This window comes from Carassius carassius, chromosome 50, assembly GCF_963082965.1.
Source record: "Carassius carassius chromosome 50, fCarCar2.1, whole genome shotgun sequence".
Lineage (NCBI taxonomy): Eukaryota > Metazoa > Chordata > Actinopteri > Cypriniformes > Cyprinidae > Carassius > Carassius carassius.
In genome coordinates, this window is record NC_081804.1 from 1493978 (window position 1) to 1513835 (window position 19858).

The following is a 19858-nucleotide window of genomic DNA, read 5'->3' on the forward strand; positions in this document are numbered from 1 at the left end:
ATGTAAGGTAAAACAAAGTTCTTTGCGTTATAGGATACAATCCGATTTAGTGTGTACTGCATACTACACATTTTAGCAATATGTAGTGTGTAGTGTGCATCTGGGTTCTTCATTAATACTGGAATAATATACAATAATAAAATTAGTATGTGAGTATTTCATTGAGACTCTTTCTAAACTCATAGTTGCATAAAGTATGATCAGTCCAGTTTAGTTCATGCTTGACACATGAACTAGATTGTACAATCATAATTTGACATATTATAAAGTTTACACGATTACTTATCATGTAAATATTGACAGATTGCAACTTCACAGCTTTGATTCCAAAATAAAGGTCCCATGGCAAATACGCACGTATTAGAAATCTACCACATTTAAATTAAATCAAGATAAAGACTGTGTCTTGTGCAACACATATTTCACAAAATATAATATGAAGTCATTAAAACAGTAAAATAGGTAATATTAGAAAAACAGAAGAAAAAACACCAGCCACGCATTAATAAAATCACAATTAATGAAATGTAAATCGATTGTTTTGAATTAAATGTGAAATGTGTCCTGGTATCTATTTTTATAAGGAAATAATATTGTCGTTCGAACGTTTCTGTCGAACTTTTATTGTGTAAAGCCGGAAGCGGAAGCGGTGTCCGTTGTTCCCTCCTGCTGTCCTTAGTGCTGTTCACTACTGCTGTTTGAATGAGACCTTCTATATGTGATTAAATTAATACTCGGATACTTTTAATTGGATTAAAAGCAGCCGAAAGGTGAGATTTTATGATTTCATGTTTATCGATGCGTCTTGTTCAAACACAACATGAATATCGTGTGTTTAAATCAAGCCGCTGTTACAATAACGATAAGCTAATCTGATAGTAGCGTTTACACACACACACACACACACACACACACACACACACACACACACACACACATATATATGAATATATATATGAATATATAAATTAATCTAATTAATAGAACCAATATTTAATTAAGAAACGAAACGTACAGTGTGTATTTTATATTTAAAACACGTTTGACTTCTTACTCAAAGAAGAATAGTCATTTTTTTGCATTATTTATGTTTAGGCTGTTTATTAATATTTTCCAATCAGCTTTTATTTTTCTGTTTTCATTTTAATTGGTTTAAATATATTTCATTTTAATTGGTTTTAATATATTTTTGTTATTTTTAGAATATTTCAATTTAGCTTTAAATTATTTTGTATTCCTGTTTGAAGTTTTTTTTTATTTACATTTGATTTTATTTCAGCTTTATTTAAATGTATTTAAATGACTGAAAACAATTATACCATAACACAAGCAGATACAGTTAAACATAAAAAATAATTACATATAAATATACTTCGTAATGAACTTCTTCCGTCATAAAATATTATGATGGTAATATATGAAAGCTGTTTCCTCCAAAGAGTAACGTTTCTGTTTGGATGCAATTTCAAATTACAGTAAAACCAATCAAAACATACAACTGACAAAAGTGTACTGTCACTATATATGTTTAAATAGAGCTTGTGATTTCATTTATGCTCATTCTGATTTCTTTCATATTTCAGTCATGTCATCAGATGCTGTGAAGAAGAGAAAGCCGAAGGTCATCCGAAATGAATCAGGAACCCCAGAGACCAAGCGAGGTCGAGCAGAAGGCGATCAGGTGAGAAGCTCTGCTCTGAAATGCATTGAAGAGCTCAAACCGATTGTGATGCACTAACCTCAACTCATTCTTCTTCTCTTGTAACTCTTACTTCCGTGTGCAGCTGAGTGCAGTCAGTTCTCTTGTCAAGTTCAGGAAGGTCAGGTTGAGGCAGGTGCAGGTATCCAGCATCTTCCTCTCATTTAGGCTTCAGATGTCTGTGTTTCTTGAGTTGTGTTCAGATGAGTTTCATGTGCTGATGTGAGACTCATGTGGCGTGTGTACATAGGTCACGTATCCAGCCGGACCTCATCTTATCGGACAGAGGAAGCCGTTTACAGTAAAGAATCAGGTTCCTGTGAGATCTCTCTGTCTCTCTTTCTCTCTCTCTCTCTCTCTCTCTATCTCTCTCTCTGTCTCTCTCTATCTCTCTCTCTCTCTGACAGCTTAAGGGTCCAAAATGAACACGTTCAAGCTAACAAAATGAATAAAAAATTTAATTTGGACATTTTATTTCACAGCTTATTGAATGTAAGAATGATATTCTGAATGAAAGTTAAATAATAATAATTATTATTACACATTTATGACATTCAGCCATCAAAATGAAAATATGAAGAGTTAATTGTTAATAAAAATAATAATAATCAAAGAAGTCAATTGTAATAAGTTTAACTTACGATTATATATATAATAATAATTAGCATTATTGTTTTACTGTTATAGATAAGTGTCATTATAACAAAAAAAGTTTTTAAATGTGTAATATTGATTTATATTATCTATGTTATTCATATGTCCAGTAAATAACAATAATGATATAATTATTGTAAATCATTTTAAATTCTAATATAATTTAATAAATAAAATTATATAAAAATTATAATAAAAATACAAATTGCTATTATTAGTTGTAGTAATAGAAATAATAATTAATTATTAAAAGTGGTTTTAAATAGATAATATTAGTTATATAATAATAAAAAGCATTATTGTGATTGGCAAGCTAAAATCAAGGATTAGTGTAATTTAAGATTAAGATAAACTCGTCCACCATTAGCAGTTCGTTTTGGATCCCATTAAATCATAAATGAATGCCGTTTTGGATATCCTGCTCCACTGTCCACACTTTTTCTGTTGCACTTTCGGGCGAGGAGGTTCACATCTCACAGTTTTGTAATCTCATCCCAGTAGAAAAGTATATGATTGGACTGTGTTAGGCAGGGTTGTGTGTGTGATCTGGTCAATCACTGTGTGTGTGTGTGTGTTCCTCAGGACGTGCGTGTGTATAATGAGGAGGTGGAGTTGGAGGCCAGGGACCCCCAGCAGGACTACATGCTGTATAAGGACACGTGTGCCGATCTGGCCAAACTGATGGCAGAAATCCAGGAGCTGAAAGCTGGCAGCGCGAAAGTCGGAGTGAGTTCCTCATTTGCTGTGTGACAGAAAATGTAGGTGAATGGATGAAGCTGAGATTTGTTTATTGCATCCTAGAGCGTGGAGATCGAGGAGAGACGCACACAGTGCAGCGTTCATTTCATTACCCTGAAGAAACTCAACCGCCTGGCACACATGCGACTGAAGAAAGGCCGAGACCAGACGCATGAGGTGAACGCACACACACACACACACACACACACACACACGCACACACACCAGTTCAGCATGTGAACCTCATACTCCAGTGTGCACGCTTTTTAAAACACTACATAAAGCAATATGCAACACTTAACATTTAAAACAATAGGATGCTACTTTGTTCTCACATTTTTTTTATTATGTTTGGCTTTTTAAAATATTTAATCTGCTAGAATTCTAAAAATTTTAATTTCTATTCATAATTTTAGTTCTTTAAATTAATGTGTGTGTGTGTGTATATATATATATATATATATATATATATATATATATATATATTTTTTTTTTTTTTTTTGTTTATATATTTTTTTTTTTCAGTTTTAAGTCAATTAACGATTAACACAATTTTTTTAAATAGTTGTAGTAACAAATATTAACACTTGACAATTTAACATATCCAAAATTTGTGTTAAGTGCATTGTATACAAACAATGTATAGTGCAGAAATAGCAAATATAATATTCCATAGCATGTTTTATTTTAAGTTGTGTCCAGATTTCTGTTTAACATGTATGTTAACTGATTGTTTCAACCAATAATGTTTGTCTGACTGCAGGCAAAGCAGCGAGTGGATGTTCTTCATCTGCAGCTGCAGAATCTGTTGTATGAGGTCATGCACCTGCAGAAAGAGATAGGCAAATGTCTCGAGTTCAGGTGAGTTTTACAATGCATTACCAAGCCTTGAAATGTGAATAAAAATTTTTCTAATCAGGCTCAGCTATAAAAAAATATATCATCTGCTAGAATACTATTGAATTCTTTTTGTTGTTTGTTTCAGGTCTCAGCATGAGGAGATCGAGCTGGTCAGTGAAGAGGAGTTTTTTCAGGAGGCTCCGGCTGAGATCTCACGCCCTCATGTGACCCGTGATGACCAGCACCAGCTCACGCTCGCCCGCCTGGACTGGGAACTAGAGCAGAGGAAGAGGTAACACACACCAACAGCTGACTATCAGCCTCTAAATCCTGAGCAGGAGATGTTAAGATGTTGCTTCATCGTGCAGACTGGCGGAGCAGTATAAGATGTCTCTGGCTAGAAAGGAGAAGATCCAGAAAGCCATTGAGCAGAAGAGAGAATATCTGAGCAGCCTTCAGCCTGGACTGCAAAACATCATGCAGGTGCAACGCTAGATTGGCATAAATACTAATATCTATATTCAATGTCTAAAGTCGTGTAATGTGAACTAGGCTTTAGAGACAGGAAGAGACAGGCTGATGAATCTCTCTCTCTCTCTCTCTCTCTCTCTCTCTCTCTCGTGTGCAGGCGTCTCTCCCAGTGCAGGAGTATCTGGCGATCCCGTTTGAGCACATGCAGAAGCAGGCCGAGGTCGCCCGTCACCTGCCGCCCCCTCTGTACGTGCTGTTAGTCCAGGCGGGTGCGTACGGACAGGCTTGCGGTAAGACTGGCATCTCGTCTCTCAGAGGCGCCTGTGAGAACTTCAGTTCCTAGGGCCCTATGAAATCCGGTTTATTTTTTCCCATATTACGTTTTATGTTTTTTCAAAATTCTGATTTGAATATTTCTGGATTACAATTTTTTTTTCAGTTTTAATTTTTCTGCATTACATTATTATTATTTATTTTTTTCCAGTTGTAATTTTTCTGGATTGCATTTTTTTTTTTTCGGTTTTAATTTTTCTGGATTACATTTTTTCTATTTGAATTTTTCTGGATTACATTTTTTTTTTCCCAGTTGTAATTTTTCTGGATTACTTTTTTTTTTTTTTTCAGTTTTAATTTTTCTGCATTACATTATTATTATTTATTTTTTTCCAGTTGTAATTTTTCTGGATTACAATTTTTTTTTTTCTATTTGAATTTTTCTGGATTACATTTTTTCTATTTGAATTTTTCTGGATTACATTTTTTTTTCCCAGTTGTAATTTTTCTGGATTACTTTTTTTTTTTTTTTTCAGTTTTAATTTTTCTGCATTACATTATTATTTATTTTTTTCCAGTTGTAATTTTTCTGGATTACATTTTTTTTTTTCCGGTCTAAATTTTTCTGGATTACATTTTTTCCATTTAAATTTTTCTGGATTACATTTTTTTATGTTTTCAGTTTAAAGTTTTCTGGATTACATTTTTTTATTTTTTCAGTTTTAATTTTTCTGGATTACATTTTTCTTTTTTTTTTCAGTTTTAACTCCTTTTTAACGGTTACATTTATTTGTATTAATCAAAAAGAATGTCTAATTAATTCAAATCATAACATTTTCACAACAATTTATTAAAATTTTAACAAAAATGACATGTTTAGGGTCCTATGAAATGTTTTATGTTTTATTGTTACCCAATTCTGTGTTTTAGCATGTCTAATTATTTAAATGCATAAAAACAACTTAATATTTTTTTTCTTAAAATAGCCTTATGAAATCTTTTTTTTCCCCTCAGAAATTCTGTTGTGTATTTAAATTTTTTTCTGGTTATCAAATGAAGGCATAAAACAAAATAAGGCAAATAATTATTGAAAATTAAGCACACTTTATTTTTTGGTAAACAAAGGGGATTTACTATTAAAAATAAAACATGTAAGAAATGTTGATTATTCCTTAAAAAAATAATGTTTGTTTCTTTTTAGTAGTAGTAGTAGGCTATGTAAATTCTGCTGAACATTTCTAGCAAATATTTGTCTATAAATTAAACCTGACTTTTATTTTGACGGGTTGCTGTGAATACCATTACAGTTCTGTGTATGTGATATGAGGCTAGTTTTACGGTCAAATGCTCATGAAGTGACTCTCAGAACAGGTCCAGAGATGTTGTTCATGTGTTTACATCCTCATTTAGTGAGACGACAGATGCTGAAATCACTGCGAGCGTCACGCGCGCTTCCGTGTGTGTAATAACTGAAGTCGCGCTTCTGCACCATTCATTAACACAGACACGTAAAACATGCTGTATTCATATTTAAATAGACTTTTCCGGCTTAATATTTGCAGGTACTAGTCCATATCGTGATTTGATGTAAGTGCAATGACCTGCTTTTGACAAATTCTGTGACATTCCACTTTAAACTGTAAAACCATTCTTGGTTTATTAGACCATGCAATTATTCGTTTCAGACAAAAACCTGTCTGTGAGCATCAATGGAGATGTGGATGAGGCCAAAGCTCTCTCCAGGCCCCCGGAGGACTCGCAAGGTACCTCTGCCTGTTCGCTTTACGAGTCGGAAAGAGTGTGTGATCAGTGGAGTCTTACGTTTTGTGTGTTTTGGTCTCAGATGATGAAAGTGATTCGGACGCTGAAGAGGAGCAACAGAACACAGTCAGACTCAATTTTAATCTTCTTCTCCAGTTCATTATCTCATCTCTTTAAATAGATTGTGAACTTATGTACTGATTTTGCATCTGTCTCTGTTCAGAAGCGCCGGCGCGCGACTTTAGGTGTTCAACTGGATGACAAGCGTAAAGAGATGCTGAGACGCCACCCTCTCTCTCTCTGCGTGGACCTCAAGTGCAAAGGTGTGTGAAAGCATGAATAGATATAGTTGCTCACAGAGGCTGTACAAAATCACATCAAAATTGGAATAAAAACAGTAAAATTGTGAAATATTATTACAATTTAAAAGAACTGTTTTCTATGTGAATATTTTGTACAATGTAATATATTTCTGTGATACACAGCTGTATTTTCAGCATCATTCCTCCAGTCTTCAGTGTCACATGATCTTCAGAAATCATGATAATATGCTGATTTGCTGCTCAAGAAACGTTTCTGATTATCATCAATGTTGAAAAGTGTTGTGGTGCTTCATATTTTCGCGGAAATTGTGATCCAGTTTTTCATGATCCATAAATGAACAGAAAATTGAAAAGAACTGCATCTTTACTGTCACCAGTGCATCCTTGCTGAAAAAAAATATTAAAGTAAATTAAGTTATTAAGATTTGATTTATTTATTTATGAATGCTCTATAGGAATATAACAAAGTAAATAAATACAATTTAAACTTAAATAAATGCAGTTTATATGAATAATTTACATTATATTGGAAATCATATTTTTTGTGGCAGATATAAAAAGCTTTGTTTGTAATAAAAATTGTTATTGGTGTCCCTGGAGCACAAAAGCAGTCTTAAGTCTCTGGGGTATATTTGTAGCAATAGCCAAAAATACATTGTATGGGTCAAAATTATACATTTTTCTTTATGCCAAAAATAATTAGAATATTAAGTAAAGATCGTGTTCCATGAAGATATTTAGTAAATTTACTACTGTAAATATATAAAAACTTAATTTTTGATTATAACATGCATGGCTAAGAATTAATTTGAATACCTTTAAAGATGATTTTCTCAAGATTCAGATTTTTTTGCATCCTCAGATTCCAGATTTTCCAATAGTTGTCCGTTCCTAACAAACCATACATCAATGGAAAGATGATTTATTCAGCCTTTTTCAACAGTACTTGTATTCTCTTTCCCCAGACGGCAGCGTCCTGCATCTGTTTTTCTATTATCTCATGAATCTCAACATCCTGACGGTGAAGACCAAGGTTTCCACGACTGCGGATCTGTCCGGAGCCGTCAGCGCTGGGTCAGTACAGCAGCACCAAAACCAAACCTGAATCAAAGCTCACACAGGTTTGTTTTCTAACACCTTTAATGCTTCTTTCACAGAGAGCTGCTGAACTCTGAGAGTCTGCTGAACTGTCTTTATGCGTCCGATCACGGCAAAGAGACGCCCAACCCTGCCAACCGCTACCAGTTTGATAAAGTCGGGTAAGGTTGACATGAAAAAGCCTTCGCTTCTGATATGGCATTAAATGATAAATATAATCAAATGTAATTTTCTGTGCAGGATCACTACGTTTGGGGATTATGTGTCAGATCTCGGACATCCGTATGTTTGGGTGCAGAAACTGGGCGGCCTGCAGTTCTCTTCTGGTGGTGCACAGGTGTCTGTTACATTATGCAATGTTTTTTTTTCTTCTTCTTTGTACATTTACAGAAGATTTTGCATTGGTGTTTTTGTTAAACTACTTTATGCTGTGTTTGTAAATGTCATGGCATTAAATAAATAAATGTTTTTTCACAATACAAGTATCTAAACATCCTTGCATCAAGATGCAGTTACTTGAGATGCAAAATAAAGATATGAAAGCAGAATTAAATGAGTTTATGTGGAAATATGTGTCAGTGGGTTATGAAAGTGTGTTTTTCCTTTAAATTACGTTTTTTCAGAGCTCACTTGCAGATATTCCTGTTTTAATCACAAACATAATTCTAATCATTAAAACAAGAGATTATTTTGCTCATTATGCATGAGTCTTTAGACATTTGCATCAGTGTTGTAATGTCATGAAGCGTGTTTGTTTCAGTCGGGGCTGACAGGCAGTGCTCTGAGCGCCAGTCACATGGAGAGGACCATGAAACTACTGCGAGGAAGACTGCAGGCTCGACTGGCCCTACACAAACAGTTCAGCTCACTGGGTACGAGACAGCAAGACTTTCACTTGGCCAAGGTCAACATACACTTACTGAGCATCAAATCAGCACATTATACTGATTTCTGAAGATCATGTGACACCTGAAGACTGGAGGAATGATGATGAAAATTCAGCTTTGCATCACACAAATAAATTACATTTTAAAATGCATTCAAATTGAAAACAGTTCTTTATAATTGTAATAATATTTCACTATATTACCGTATTTTTCATCAAATGAATACAGCTTTAATAAATGTATCACTAGAGTCATGACGCTTTTGGTTGCTGCTGTGTTTAGTTTGTTGCTTTGACAATGCATTGGGTTTGTTCTGTTCCAGAGCACAGCATCATACCTGTCTCCAGCGAGTGCCAACATCTGTTTCCTGCTAAAGTGGTTTCTGGTCTCATGCGCTGGACCCTGATGAGCCATCAGGAGTTCACTGTATGTTTCTATAAATAGGGATGTTTCGCATCTCACATTGACATCATGCAGTGCATGTTTGCTTTCCATTCAGTTGGCTACTTGAGTGAAATTCAGTTATCTCCATGTATCTCTTTGTTCTGCAGGAGCTGGGCTTTGTGCAGCATGTGTTGAAGGCAGATCTGGTGCATGAGACAGATCTGTTCTTCATGGCAGCTGTAGAGAGAGGAACAGGTGGGAACTGTGCTCTTGTGTCAGACTCTTCTCTGTCCACATGTCTGGTTTGTAGCTTCTTCTGGACTAAAACCATCCACTTGAGACCATGTGACTGACAAGCACAGTGGCCATCCACAGTTTTCATGTGATGTTTAGAGTGACACACAAATCTGAAATCAGTAATATCTCGTTAACTAGTTACTAGTTGTCTCAAATCAAAGTGTTTTTATTAACTTAAACCATTAAAAATCTATTGAAACTATTTAAACGTTTTTTTTTTTAATTGAAATAATTAAGTATTAATATTTGATGAAAAATGGAACTTAAAAAATAAAAAATGTTGCATTAAAGGGTGCACAGCTTAAAACCTCAATAAATTGAATTATTTAAAAAATATAACAGTTATTTTATTTCAGCTAGTAAAATTAAAAAACTGAAACCAAAAACTTAAAAACTGTAGACATATTTAAAAATAAATAAATAAATGGTAAAAAATAGCAAAACACAAAAAAAATTACTAAACATTTAATTAAAATGAAAACAGAATTTAAAATTCGTAATTTTAACAAAATTTATTATATCAGTAATACTAAGATAAAACTGTTGCATTGGCAACTAAATGAAAGAAAATAAACTACTAAGAAAAATTACTAAAATAAAAATTTAAGATAAATAGAACTAAAAAAACAATTATAATTAGGACAAAAGCACATGTAATTACTAAAACTTTAAAATATAATATAAATATATATAAAATATATTAAAATAACACTGTTTCATTGTCAATAAAATTCTAAATGAAATACAACAACAATTTTAATATTAAGTACTACAATTACTAAACTTTTAATAAAAACCAAGTTATTCAGTATATTAATAAATGCTATAATATTGTATGAACATTGCTGAAGTAACACTGTTTCAGCGATTGATTGACGTGAGAATCATGAACCCATCATAAGTTCCACACTGTCTGGTTCTCTCTCAGCTCGTCTGCTGGCTGCTGTGGTGATGAACCCGCGTTACCCTGAGGTCGCGCCGCTCTTCTCTCTCTCGCTGCACTGGAAAGGAGAGCGTAGCGGCCGCACTGATGATAACCTGAGGGTGAGAGAGAGCCTCACAGCTGCTCAGTGTGAAATTATTCTCTTAATGATGTGTTTGTGATGCGCAGGTGATGGAGAGCGAGGTGAACGTGTTCCACTCCGAGCTGCAGGGGCCACGTCCAGGTCTCCAGCTCCTGACCAATCAGATCCAGCGCTTGTGTGTGTGTCTGGATGTGTATCTGGAGACGGAGAGTCAAGTGTGTGATGGGTCTGAGGGACCCAAGGAGTTTCCCCGAGAGAAGATGTGCTTGCGCACTGCCAGGTAACACACTTCAACCTCACGCCATTCAAAAGTGTGGGATCGGTCATCTCTGGGTCTCTTCTGCTCACCAAGGTTCAATTTATTTCACCAAAAATACAGAAAAAACTCTAATATTGTAAAATATTATTACCATTTAAAATAATGGGTTTATATTTTAAAGTATTTTAAAGTGTAATTTATTTCTGTGATGCAGCGCTGTATTTTCAGCATCATTCCTCCAGTCTTCAGTGTCACATGATCTTCAGAAATCATGATAATATGATGATTTAATAATCAATGTTGGAAACAGTTGTGCTGCTTAATATATATACATACATATATATATATATATATATATATGAGGAACCTGTGATACTTGTGTCAGGATAACTTTTTTTAGTCTTTATTAAAGATAATTTTTCTAGTCTTTTAAACTCTTTATTATCACTTTTTATAAATTTAACACATCTTTACTTTTGAATGGTAGTGTATATTGTTACAAAAGATTTCTATTTTGAATAAAAGCTGTTCTTGTTAATCAAAGAATCCTGAAAAAAGTATCACAGGTTCTAAAAAATATCATGCAACAAAACTGTATTAAATCAGTATGATTTCTGAAGATCATGTGACACTTTAGACTGGAGTGATGATGCTGAAAATTCAGCATTGAATCACAGGAATAAATTATATTTTAAAGTACAGTCGTGGCCAAAAGTTTTGAGAATTACATAATTATTGGAAATTGGAAAGTTGCTGCTTAAGTTTTTAAAATAGCAATTTGCATATACTCCAGAATGTTATGAAGAGTGATCAGATGAATTGCATAGTCCTTCTTTGCCATGAAAATTAACTTAATCCCAAAAAAACCTTTCCACTGCATTTCATTGCTGTCATTAAAGGACCTGCTGAGATCATTTCAGGAATCGTCTTGTTAACTCAGGTGAGAATGTTGACGAGCACAAGGCTGGAGATCATTATGTCAGGCTGATTGGGTTAGAATGGCAGACTTGACATGTTAAAAGGAGGGTGATGCTTGAAATCATTGTTCTTCCATTGTTAACCATGGTGACCTGCAAAGAAAGGCGTGCAGCCATCATTGCGTTACATAAAAATGGCTTCACAGGCAAGGATATTGTGGATACTAAGATTGCACCTAAATCAACAATTTATAGGATCATCAAGAACTTCAAGGAAAGAGGTTCAATTCTTGTAAAGAAGGCTTCAGGGCGTCCAAGAAAGTCCAGCAAGCGCCAGGATGGTCTCCTAAAGAGGATTGAGCTGCGGGATCGGAGTGCCACCAGTGCAGAGCTTGCTCAGGAATGGCAGCAGGCAGGTGTGAGCGCATCTGCACGCACAGTGAGGACAAGACTTCTGGAAGATGGCCTGGTGTCAAGAAGGGCAGCAAAGAAGCCACTTCTCTCCAAAAAAAACATCAGGGACAGATTGATCTTCTGCAGAAAGTATAGTGAATGGACTGCTGAGGACTGGGGCAAAGTCATATTCTCAGATGAAGCCCCTTTCCGATTGTTTGGGGCATCTGGAAAAAGGCTTGTCCGGAGAAGAAAAGGTGAGCGCTACCATCAGTCCTGTGTCATGCCAACAGTAAAGCATCCTGACACCATTCATGTGTGGGGTTGCTTCTCATCCAAGGGAGTGGGCTCACTCACAATTCTGCCCAAAAACACAGCCATGAATAAAGAATGGTACCAAAACACCCTCCAACAGCAACTTCTTCCAACAATCCAACAACAGTTTGGTGAAGAACAATGCATTTTCCAGCACGATGGAGCACCGTGCCATAAGGCAAAAGTGAGAACTAAGTGGCTCGGGGACCAGAATGTTGAAATTTTGGGTCCATGGCCTGGAAACTCCCCAGATCTTAATCCCATTGAGAACTTGTGGTCAATCCTCAAGAGGCGGGTGGACAAACAAAAACCCACTAATTCTGACAAACTCCAAGAAGTGATTATGAAAGAATGGGTTGCTATCAGTCAGGATTTGGCCCAGAAGTTGATTGAGAGCATGCCCAGTCGAATTGCAGAGGTCCTGAAAAAAAAGGGCCAACACTGCAAATACTGACTCTTTGCATAAATGTCATGTAATTGTCGATAAAAGCGTATGAAGTGCTTGTAATTATATTTCAGTACATCCCAGAAACAACTGAAACAAAGATCTAAAAGCAGTTTAGCAGCAAACTCTTTGAAAACTAATATTTATGTAATTCTCAAAACTTTTGGCCACGACTGTACATTAAAATAGAAAACCATTATTTTAAATTGCAATAATATTTTACAATATTACTGCTTTTTTCTATATTTCTGATGAAATAAACGCAGCCTTGATGAGCAGAAGAGACTTCTTTTAAAAACATTTGAACAGCAGTGTACACTGAGGAATGATGCAAAATGATGAAAAAAATGAATAATGCAACCCATTGTGTTTCAGTAATGTGGTGTATTTTCGGCTGAAACTTACATGTAAATGACTGCAAATTCAGGCATTTTCCCCAATCATGAGAAATGCATTGATAAATCGTGCAAATCAAGACATGTTTGTTTTTAGAAATAAAAGTTTTACATTTTGATTCCATGATAAATTTATAGTTGTATTTAACCCAGAATATGGTGAATAATTTCCATGTTTTTCATGGATGCAAATAAGTGGTGTTCATGTGAAATCTCATGTGTTTTTCTCAGGGGTCCGAGCCGTCTGAAGCCCTTCAAGTACAACCATCCTCAGGGCTTCTTCAGTCACCGCTGAATCCGGATGAGGATGAACGAGACTGCTTTAGTGTCATCAGGAGGGGCTAAAATCCCTCACTCATTCTGTTATCTAGCTTTTATCTCTATTCTTTAACCCATGTTTCTCTGTTTGCACATATAATGTGAATTAGAAAATAAAACACTGATTTTGATAAGAAAAACAGCTGGTTGATGATTCCAATTTTTTTGTGGTATTACCTGTATGAATTGTTTTATGTATTTATTTTATATAATGCTTTACAATTTTTATTATATATATATTTATTTAATTATATAATTATACACATTTAAACATACTGTATATATACGTATATGTATGCATTCACTTGTTTCACATATAATTTTTTATATGCATGCATGCATACTTTTTTTTATATAGAAACCTTTTTATAAAAAACCTAAAACAATATGAAGGTATTAGTTGAGCTTTATCGTAAATAATTTATTAGAGACTTTTATTTTGAAATCCTCGACGATTCTCGGTCACGTGACCGTAATAACAAAAAGTCTGCCAGACCTCTGTCCACGTGACCTGTTGAAGCTCATGAACATTTATATCGCAGATTAAACATATTAGACACATATCTGGTGAGTGATTGGATTTACTGCAGGGGATAAAATCGACAACTTTTTATCTTGACCCTCTCGTGCAGCACAGGTGCATTTGAGTCACATTAAGATGAATAAGAATCACTTATCCAGAAACAACCATTCATGATATTTCTTCAGTGATACTGTGGTGGTACCATAGTAAGGTGTTAATATCAAATGCTTTCTGATTATTTTGATCTGTCTATGATGTTCCTCAGACAGCAGAAGCGCTGAAATGAGAGCAGATTGGACTCTTCTTCACTTCTGTCTGCTGCTTCCTGCAGTCAGAGGCACATTATCAAAGACCGATGGCAAGAAATCCAGTAACATCCAGCAGGTGGAGGTGAGACTCTACAGTCCGCTTGATCATCTTCTGTGATGTGTGTGAGCATTAACACTGAATGTGTGCTTGTGTCTGAAGGGGACAGCGGCTGATCGTCCGGTGCAGGAGCGGGGTCTGCTGGTGACGGACCCTCAGTGGAGGGACATCGTGAGAGAGGAGAAGAGCTTCTGTCCTCAGTGTGTGTCCACACGACACTTTACTGGAGCTGTGCTTGGATACATCACACCTGTGAGCCACATCTATCTATCTGTCTGTCCGTCCGTCTATCTGTCTCCGTCCGTCCATCTTTCTGTAAGTCTGTCCTTCTGTCTCTCTGTCCATCAGTCTGTCTGTCTGTCTGTCCGTCCGTCTTTCTGTAAGTCTGTCCGTCCGTCTTTCTGTCCATCTTTCTGTCTGTCTGTCTTTCTGTAAGTCTGTCCGTCCGTCTTTCTGTCCATCTTTCTGTCTGTCTGTCTTTCTGTAAGTCTGTCTGTCTGTCTTTCTGTCCGTCCGTCCGTCTGTCTTTCTGTAAGTCTGTCCTTCTGCCTGTCTGTCTGTCTTTCTGTTCGTCTGTCTGTCTGTCCGTCTGTCCATCTGTCTGTCTGTCTGTCCGTCCATCTTTCTGTCTGTCTGTCCGTCCGTCCATCTGTCTTTCTGTCCGTCTGTCTTTCTGTCTGTCTGTCCATCTGTGTCTGTCTTTCTGTCCGTCTGTCTGTCTGTCTGTCTGTCCGTCTGTCTGTCTGTCCGTCTGTCTTTCTGTCCATCTGTGTCTGTCTGTCTGTCTGTCTGTCTTTCTGTCCGTCCATCTTTCTGTCTGTCCGTCTGTCTTTCTGTCTGTCCGTCTGTGTCTGTCTGTCTGTCCGTCCATCTTTCTGTCTGTCCGTCTGTCCGTCCGTCTGTCTGTCTGTCTGTCTGTCTGTCCATCTGTCCGTCTATTTTGTCCTTCTGTTCGTATCTATCTATCCATCTATTGATCCATCTTTCGGTCTCATCTCTCAGTGGAACTCTCATGGATATGACATTGCGAAGGTGTTTGGTCCTAAGCTGACGTCGGTGTCTCCGGTGTGGCTTCAGCTGAGACGCAGGGGACCGGAGAGCTTCCACATCACCGGTCTCCATGACCACGATCCCGGTCTGATCACTTCTCTTCCTTTGTAAAACAATGATGCTTTATGGAGAAAAAAAGTCACATGATTGTCTATAGACACTAACAACACTCGTCTTCTCACAGGCTGGGTCAAAGCTGTGAGGAAGGCCAATAAAAAAAACAAAATACGTGAGTAGAGATTTAATGTTGTGGGAGACATGAGGTGGATCTAGCTGACAGCATCAGGTTCTCAGCGTGTGTTTCTCTCTCAGTTCCTCGGCTGTTGTTTGACGGGTGGTCCTATCAGGACTACATAAGCGTTCTGGACAGCGAGGACGAGGTGGAGGAGTTGGGTCGAGAGATGCTGGAAGTGGCAAAGGTGCTGTTTTTATATGCCGTGCACGTCATGTAGAAATTATCATTTTCACAGGACAGTTTCTGACTGTGAGATCCATGTTCCTCTTCCTGGGAGTCTGAGTGCTCAGGTTTTTGTCAGTCTAACAGGAAGTTCCCAGTGTTGTGTAACCAAACTACCATGCATGTACGCTGGCTGATCTGCTCTGATGAAGCTGATTTGATTTCCTCACTGGACTGTGATTTTGCTCCTCAGGCTGAAGGGTTTGATGGTTACACACTGGAGCTATGGAGTCAACTCGGAGGAAACAAGAGAAAGTGAGTAAGAGTGTGTGTTGCTACTGTTGACTAGAACTAAAGCAGTTAAAATATATATTTTTCATAATTGAAATAAAGTATGAATATAAAACTTAACTGGAAAAAGTAACTGGAATAAAAAGTTTAACAACTAAATTGACTAAAACTGAAATAAAGTTAAATAGAAAGAAAACAAAACAATTCTAAAAATGAAGACAAAAAAAAAAAGTCAAAATATTAATAATTGCTAAAATTCTAATTATATTTAAACACCGTTTTTCAGCCGAACCACCTGTGACATAAAATTTTTAATTGAAGTGAGATTTTAATTAGTATTTTAATTAGATTTTAAGTTTTTAGAATTTAACAAAACATAAGCATAGCATTCTCTGTTGTCAGTTAATGGTAATGTAGCATGCAAAAATTTATATATATATAAAATACATTTTTGTGACCAGTTTGGAATATTCTGACATAACTAAAACTGATAAAACCTAATTTTATCTTTATAAAATCTTAAAAGATTCTTTAATATTTATTTTGATATTCTAAAAGTGCATAGGAAGTTCCCTTTTAAAGATTAGGGTTTGAATTATTCAGATTTTTAGTTGAAGTCTTGGAGTTTTCATCATACAGATGATGACCAGACAGTTTTTCAGTGTTTGTGTGTGTGTGTCACAGAGAGCTGGTGCACCTGGTCACACACCTGTGTGAGACTCTGAAGGCTGGGAAGTTAACCTGCGTGCTGGTCATCCCTCCTGCGGTCACACCGGGGTAAAAGAGAATTCATTATTTGTCTATCCCAGCACTTTCTTTCTTTGATCCTGTTTCCATCAGCACCTGTCTGTGTCGTGTTCAGCTCTGGTCAGTCTGGCATGTTTGGACGGGAGGATTTTGAGAAACTGACTCCTGTGGTGGACGCGTTCAGTCTGATGACGTATGATTACTCTGGACCGGGCAGGTCAGACACACACACACACACACACACACAGAGCGATCCTGATGCCAGTTTATTAGTGATTTGCTTTTCATAGATTTCTGTGTCAAAATCATGCAGAAACATTTTAGAATCTCAAGCTTAAAATTATAAGGAAACTTAAAAGGAGACTGACATATGTGATCTTGCAGTATTTTAGCTATAGCCAAAAAAAACATTGTATGGGTCTAAATTAGCCATTTTTCTTTTATGCCAAAAATCATTAGGATATTAAGTAAAGATCATGTTCCATGAAGATATTTAGTAAATTTCCTACCGTGAATATATCAAAACCTAATTTTTGATTAGTAATATGCATTGCTAAGAATTCATTTGGACAACTTTAAAGATGATTTTCTCAGTATTTTTTTTTGTTTTTTTTTGCACCCTCAGATTCCAGATTTTCAAATAGTTGTATCTCAGCCAAATATTGTCCTAATAAACCAAACATCAATTTGAAAGATTATTTATTCACCTTTCAGATGATGCATAAATCTCAATTTTGGTTTTGTGCTCCAGGGTCACATATTTTTAGTGGCGATCAACCATTAAAATCATCCATGTACATGAACCATCCATTAGCAATGCACATTTTCTTATTGAAATACTTCGGTTGTTTTTTTTTATTTTATGTGAACTTATTTAATTTCCACGTTTGTAAACATATATTTTTTGTAAATGTGTAACTCGCCATCGACCACCTGGTTCCCCAGACTTATTTATAAACCCACATTCATCATGAGTTGCTCTGCAGGTTTTGAGTCAGTTGTGAGTGTTAAGGTGTTTGATTGGCTGTGGTGGTTCAGGCCGGGTCCGAGCGCTCCTCTGGCCTGGGTCAGAGAGTGTGTGCTGCAGCTGGCTCCTCACAGCGAGTGGAGACACAAGATCCTGCTGGGAATCAACCTGTACGGCCTGGACTTCAGCAGCCACGGCGGAGCGGAGCCACTGCTGGGCGGCAGGTGCACGCTTCATTCACTGAAACACAAACTTATCCAAAGTACTGCTGTCAGATGGAATTACATCTGCTATTTATTTGTTTATGATTTATTTTAAAATCTAAAAATATTTTGCAGTCTTATATAAAATAACAAAAAAATTCTATAAAATAATTTGATATTTAAAAAAAAAAATTTGCAATAGCAATATTTTTACCTTTAGTAAAAAAAAGAAAATTCAATTTGTATATTTAATAACCGTTAAATTAAATATATAAACAAATCTGATTTAATTGCCTATATATGGGTCAAAGATGAAAAAGCGTTTAGGCATAAAGTGTAATTTTACATTTGTTAAACTTACCACTATCCTAGGTTTTGCCCATTGGTCAGTAATAATTTTATACTCCTTTAAAACACAATACAATGTAATATGCTTTGTTTTTCTTTTATATATTTTAATATGTACAAGTCAGAATAAGCATGTTGTTAAAATTTTTACATAACTATTTTGTTACACTGAATTACATTATTTAAACCAAATTTTGACATTTTATTCTCCAAAAACGTATTTGAAACCTTAAACGTATACACTTTAGTTACATTTAATGTGCTTTGTGTGGACATAAAAGCACTTTTATAAAGGTCTTTCGATACGGACATCATACCGTCTTTGACCCATATATGTATTGTTTTTATATTTACAAAAATATAACCTAGATATGAAGTGTGTCTAGTTTTCCTTGAAACTGAAAATTAACGATTTTAATGAAGTCTCATTTAGTGATATTTACTACATTAGTCGAAGGTCTTTCTCCACTTTCTTATGTCCTGCTGCTCTTATTCTGATCAGAAAACCTCATAAATAAGAAAAGTTTGAAACCTTCATAATGTCATTTAATTAATTTTTTATTTTAATGTAACTGTCAAGTTATCTCAGAAGATAATGCACCTGTAAACCCTAGTTTGACTCAACGAGAGATCGTACTTAATCTCCATTTTCATTCAGGTATGTTGAGCTGCTGAAGGAAGTGAAACCCAAACTGCAGTGGGACGAAAACACCGGAGAACATTTCTTCATTTATAAAAGGTTAAAGACACACAGACCAGATCTTTTTTATGAGTCATTTAAGTTTGTTAAATGATTTATGCAGTGATACAGAACAATTACTAAAATAACGTGTTGTTTCAGTAGTAACGGCCTGAAGCATGTCGTTTACTACCCCACTTTAAAGGTAACTTTATGATCAATATAAGATATCAAAGTGGATTGTGGGTATTATTCAGTTCTGGGACTTTCTCTTTCTCCTCTAGTTCCTTCAGCTTCGTCTTGCCTTGGCAGCTGAACTGGGAACGGGAATCTCCATGTGGGAATTAGGACAAGGACTGGACTATTTCTATGATCTTTTGTGACCCGTTCGACTGTGACCTGACCTACGTCTGATTTGCATCCAAATAATAAAGTGCAAATTATCAAAGCACTTCAGATATTTATGACAGGACTGTTGTTGAGCATGCCAATAAAATTATTTTTAATAACGTCTGTTATCGTGTGCATCCTTGACAGTAAATCCACATTATAATGCAACTTATTTTATTTTTCAGGAATACAATTTAAGGGACAGATTTGGTTTTCGGCTTTTGCAAACCATAATATTAAAGAGGCAGCACAGAAAATGTTTGGACATTAAATAGAGAATGAATATATATATATATATAAAAAAAAATATATATATATATATAAGAATGAATATATATATATATATAGTTTTTAAAAGAATGTTAGATAATTAGCTTAATTAGGGATAGCAAATATCCATTTCCA

At 35.6% G+C, this 19858-nt stretch overlaps 2 protein-coding genes across 6 annotated transcripts; both read left to right on the forward strand.

Annotated features, from left to right (window-relative positions):
- The first annotated feature begins 1583 nt into the window (after window positions 1–1583).
- On the forward strand, window positions 1584–13632 carry LOC132133654 (THO complex subunit 5 homolog). 4 transcript variants are annotated; one of them, XM_059546547.1, is made up of 21 exons: window positions 1584–1681; window positions 1785–1841; window positions 1950–2012; window positions 2936–3079; window positions 3155–3268; window positions 3855–3952; window positions 4077–4223; window positions 4300–4414; window positions 4560–4692; window positions 6361–6438; window positions 6519–6562; window positions 6660–6759; window positions 7725–7833; window positions 7917–8018; window positions 8098–8194; window positions 8618–8729; window positions 9067–9170; window positions 9296–9383; window positions 10354–10469; window positions 10537–10730; window positions 13406–13632. In XM_059546547.1, the coding sequence occupies exons 1-21, from the start codon at window positions 1586–1588 to the stop codon at window positions 13467–13469; spliced, it is 2175 nt and encodes a 724-aa protein (XP_059402530.1). In that variant the 5' UTR covers window positions 1584–1585; the 3' UTR covers window positions 13470–13632. The 4 variants fall into 4 exon arrangements, with proteins under 4 accessions (XP_059402530.1, XP_059402531.1, XP_059402532.1 ...); XM_059546548.1 differs by having other exon boundaries at window positions 1785–1835; XM_059546549.1 differs by lacking the exon at window positions 1785–1841.
- Window positions 13633–14297: 665 nt separating this feature from the next.
- LOC132133659 (chitinase domain-containing protein 1-like) lies at window positions 14298–19446 on the forward strand. 2 transcript variants are annotated; one of them, XM_059546553.1, is made up of 12 exons: window positions 14298–14405; window positions 14484–14633; window positions 15384–15516; window positions 15616–15660; window positions 15744–15850; window positions 16082–16143; window positions 16804–16896; window positions 16982–17083; window positions 17905–18057; window positions 19043–19123; window positions 19226–19268; window positions 19348–19446. In XM_059546553.1, exons 1-12 carry the CDS (start codon window positions 14298–14300, stop codon window positions 19444–19446), a joined length of 1176 nt encoding a protein of 391 aa, XP_059402536.1. The 2 variants fall into 2 exon arrangements, 1 of the variants encoding a protein (XP_059402536.1); XR_009429205.1 differs by lacking the exons at window positions 14298–14405; window positions 14484–14633; window positions 15744–15850; ... (3 more) ...; window positions 19226–19268; window positions 19348–19446 and having other exon boundaries at window positions 15328–15660; window positions 16982–17165.
- Window positions 19447–19858: the final 412 nt, after the last annotated feature.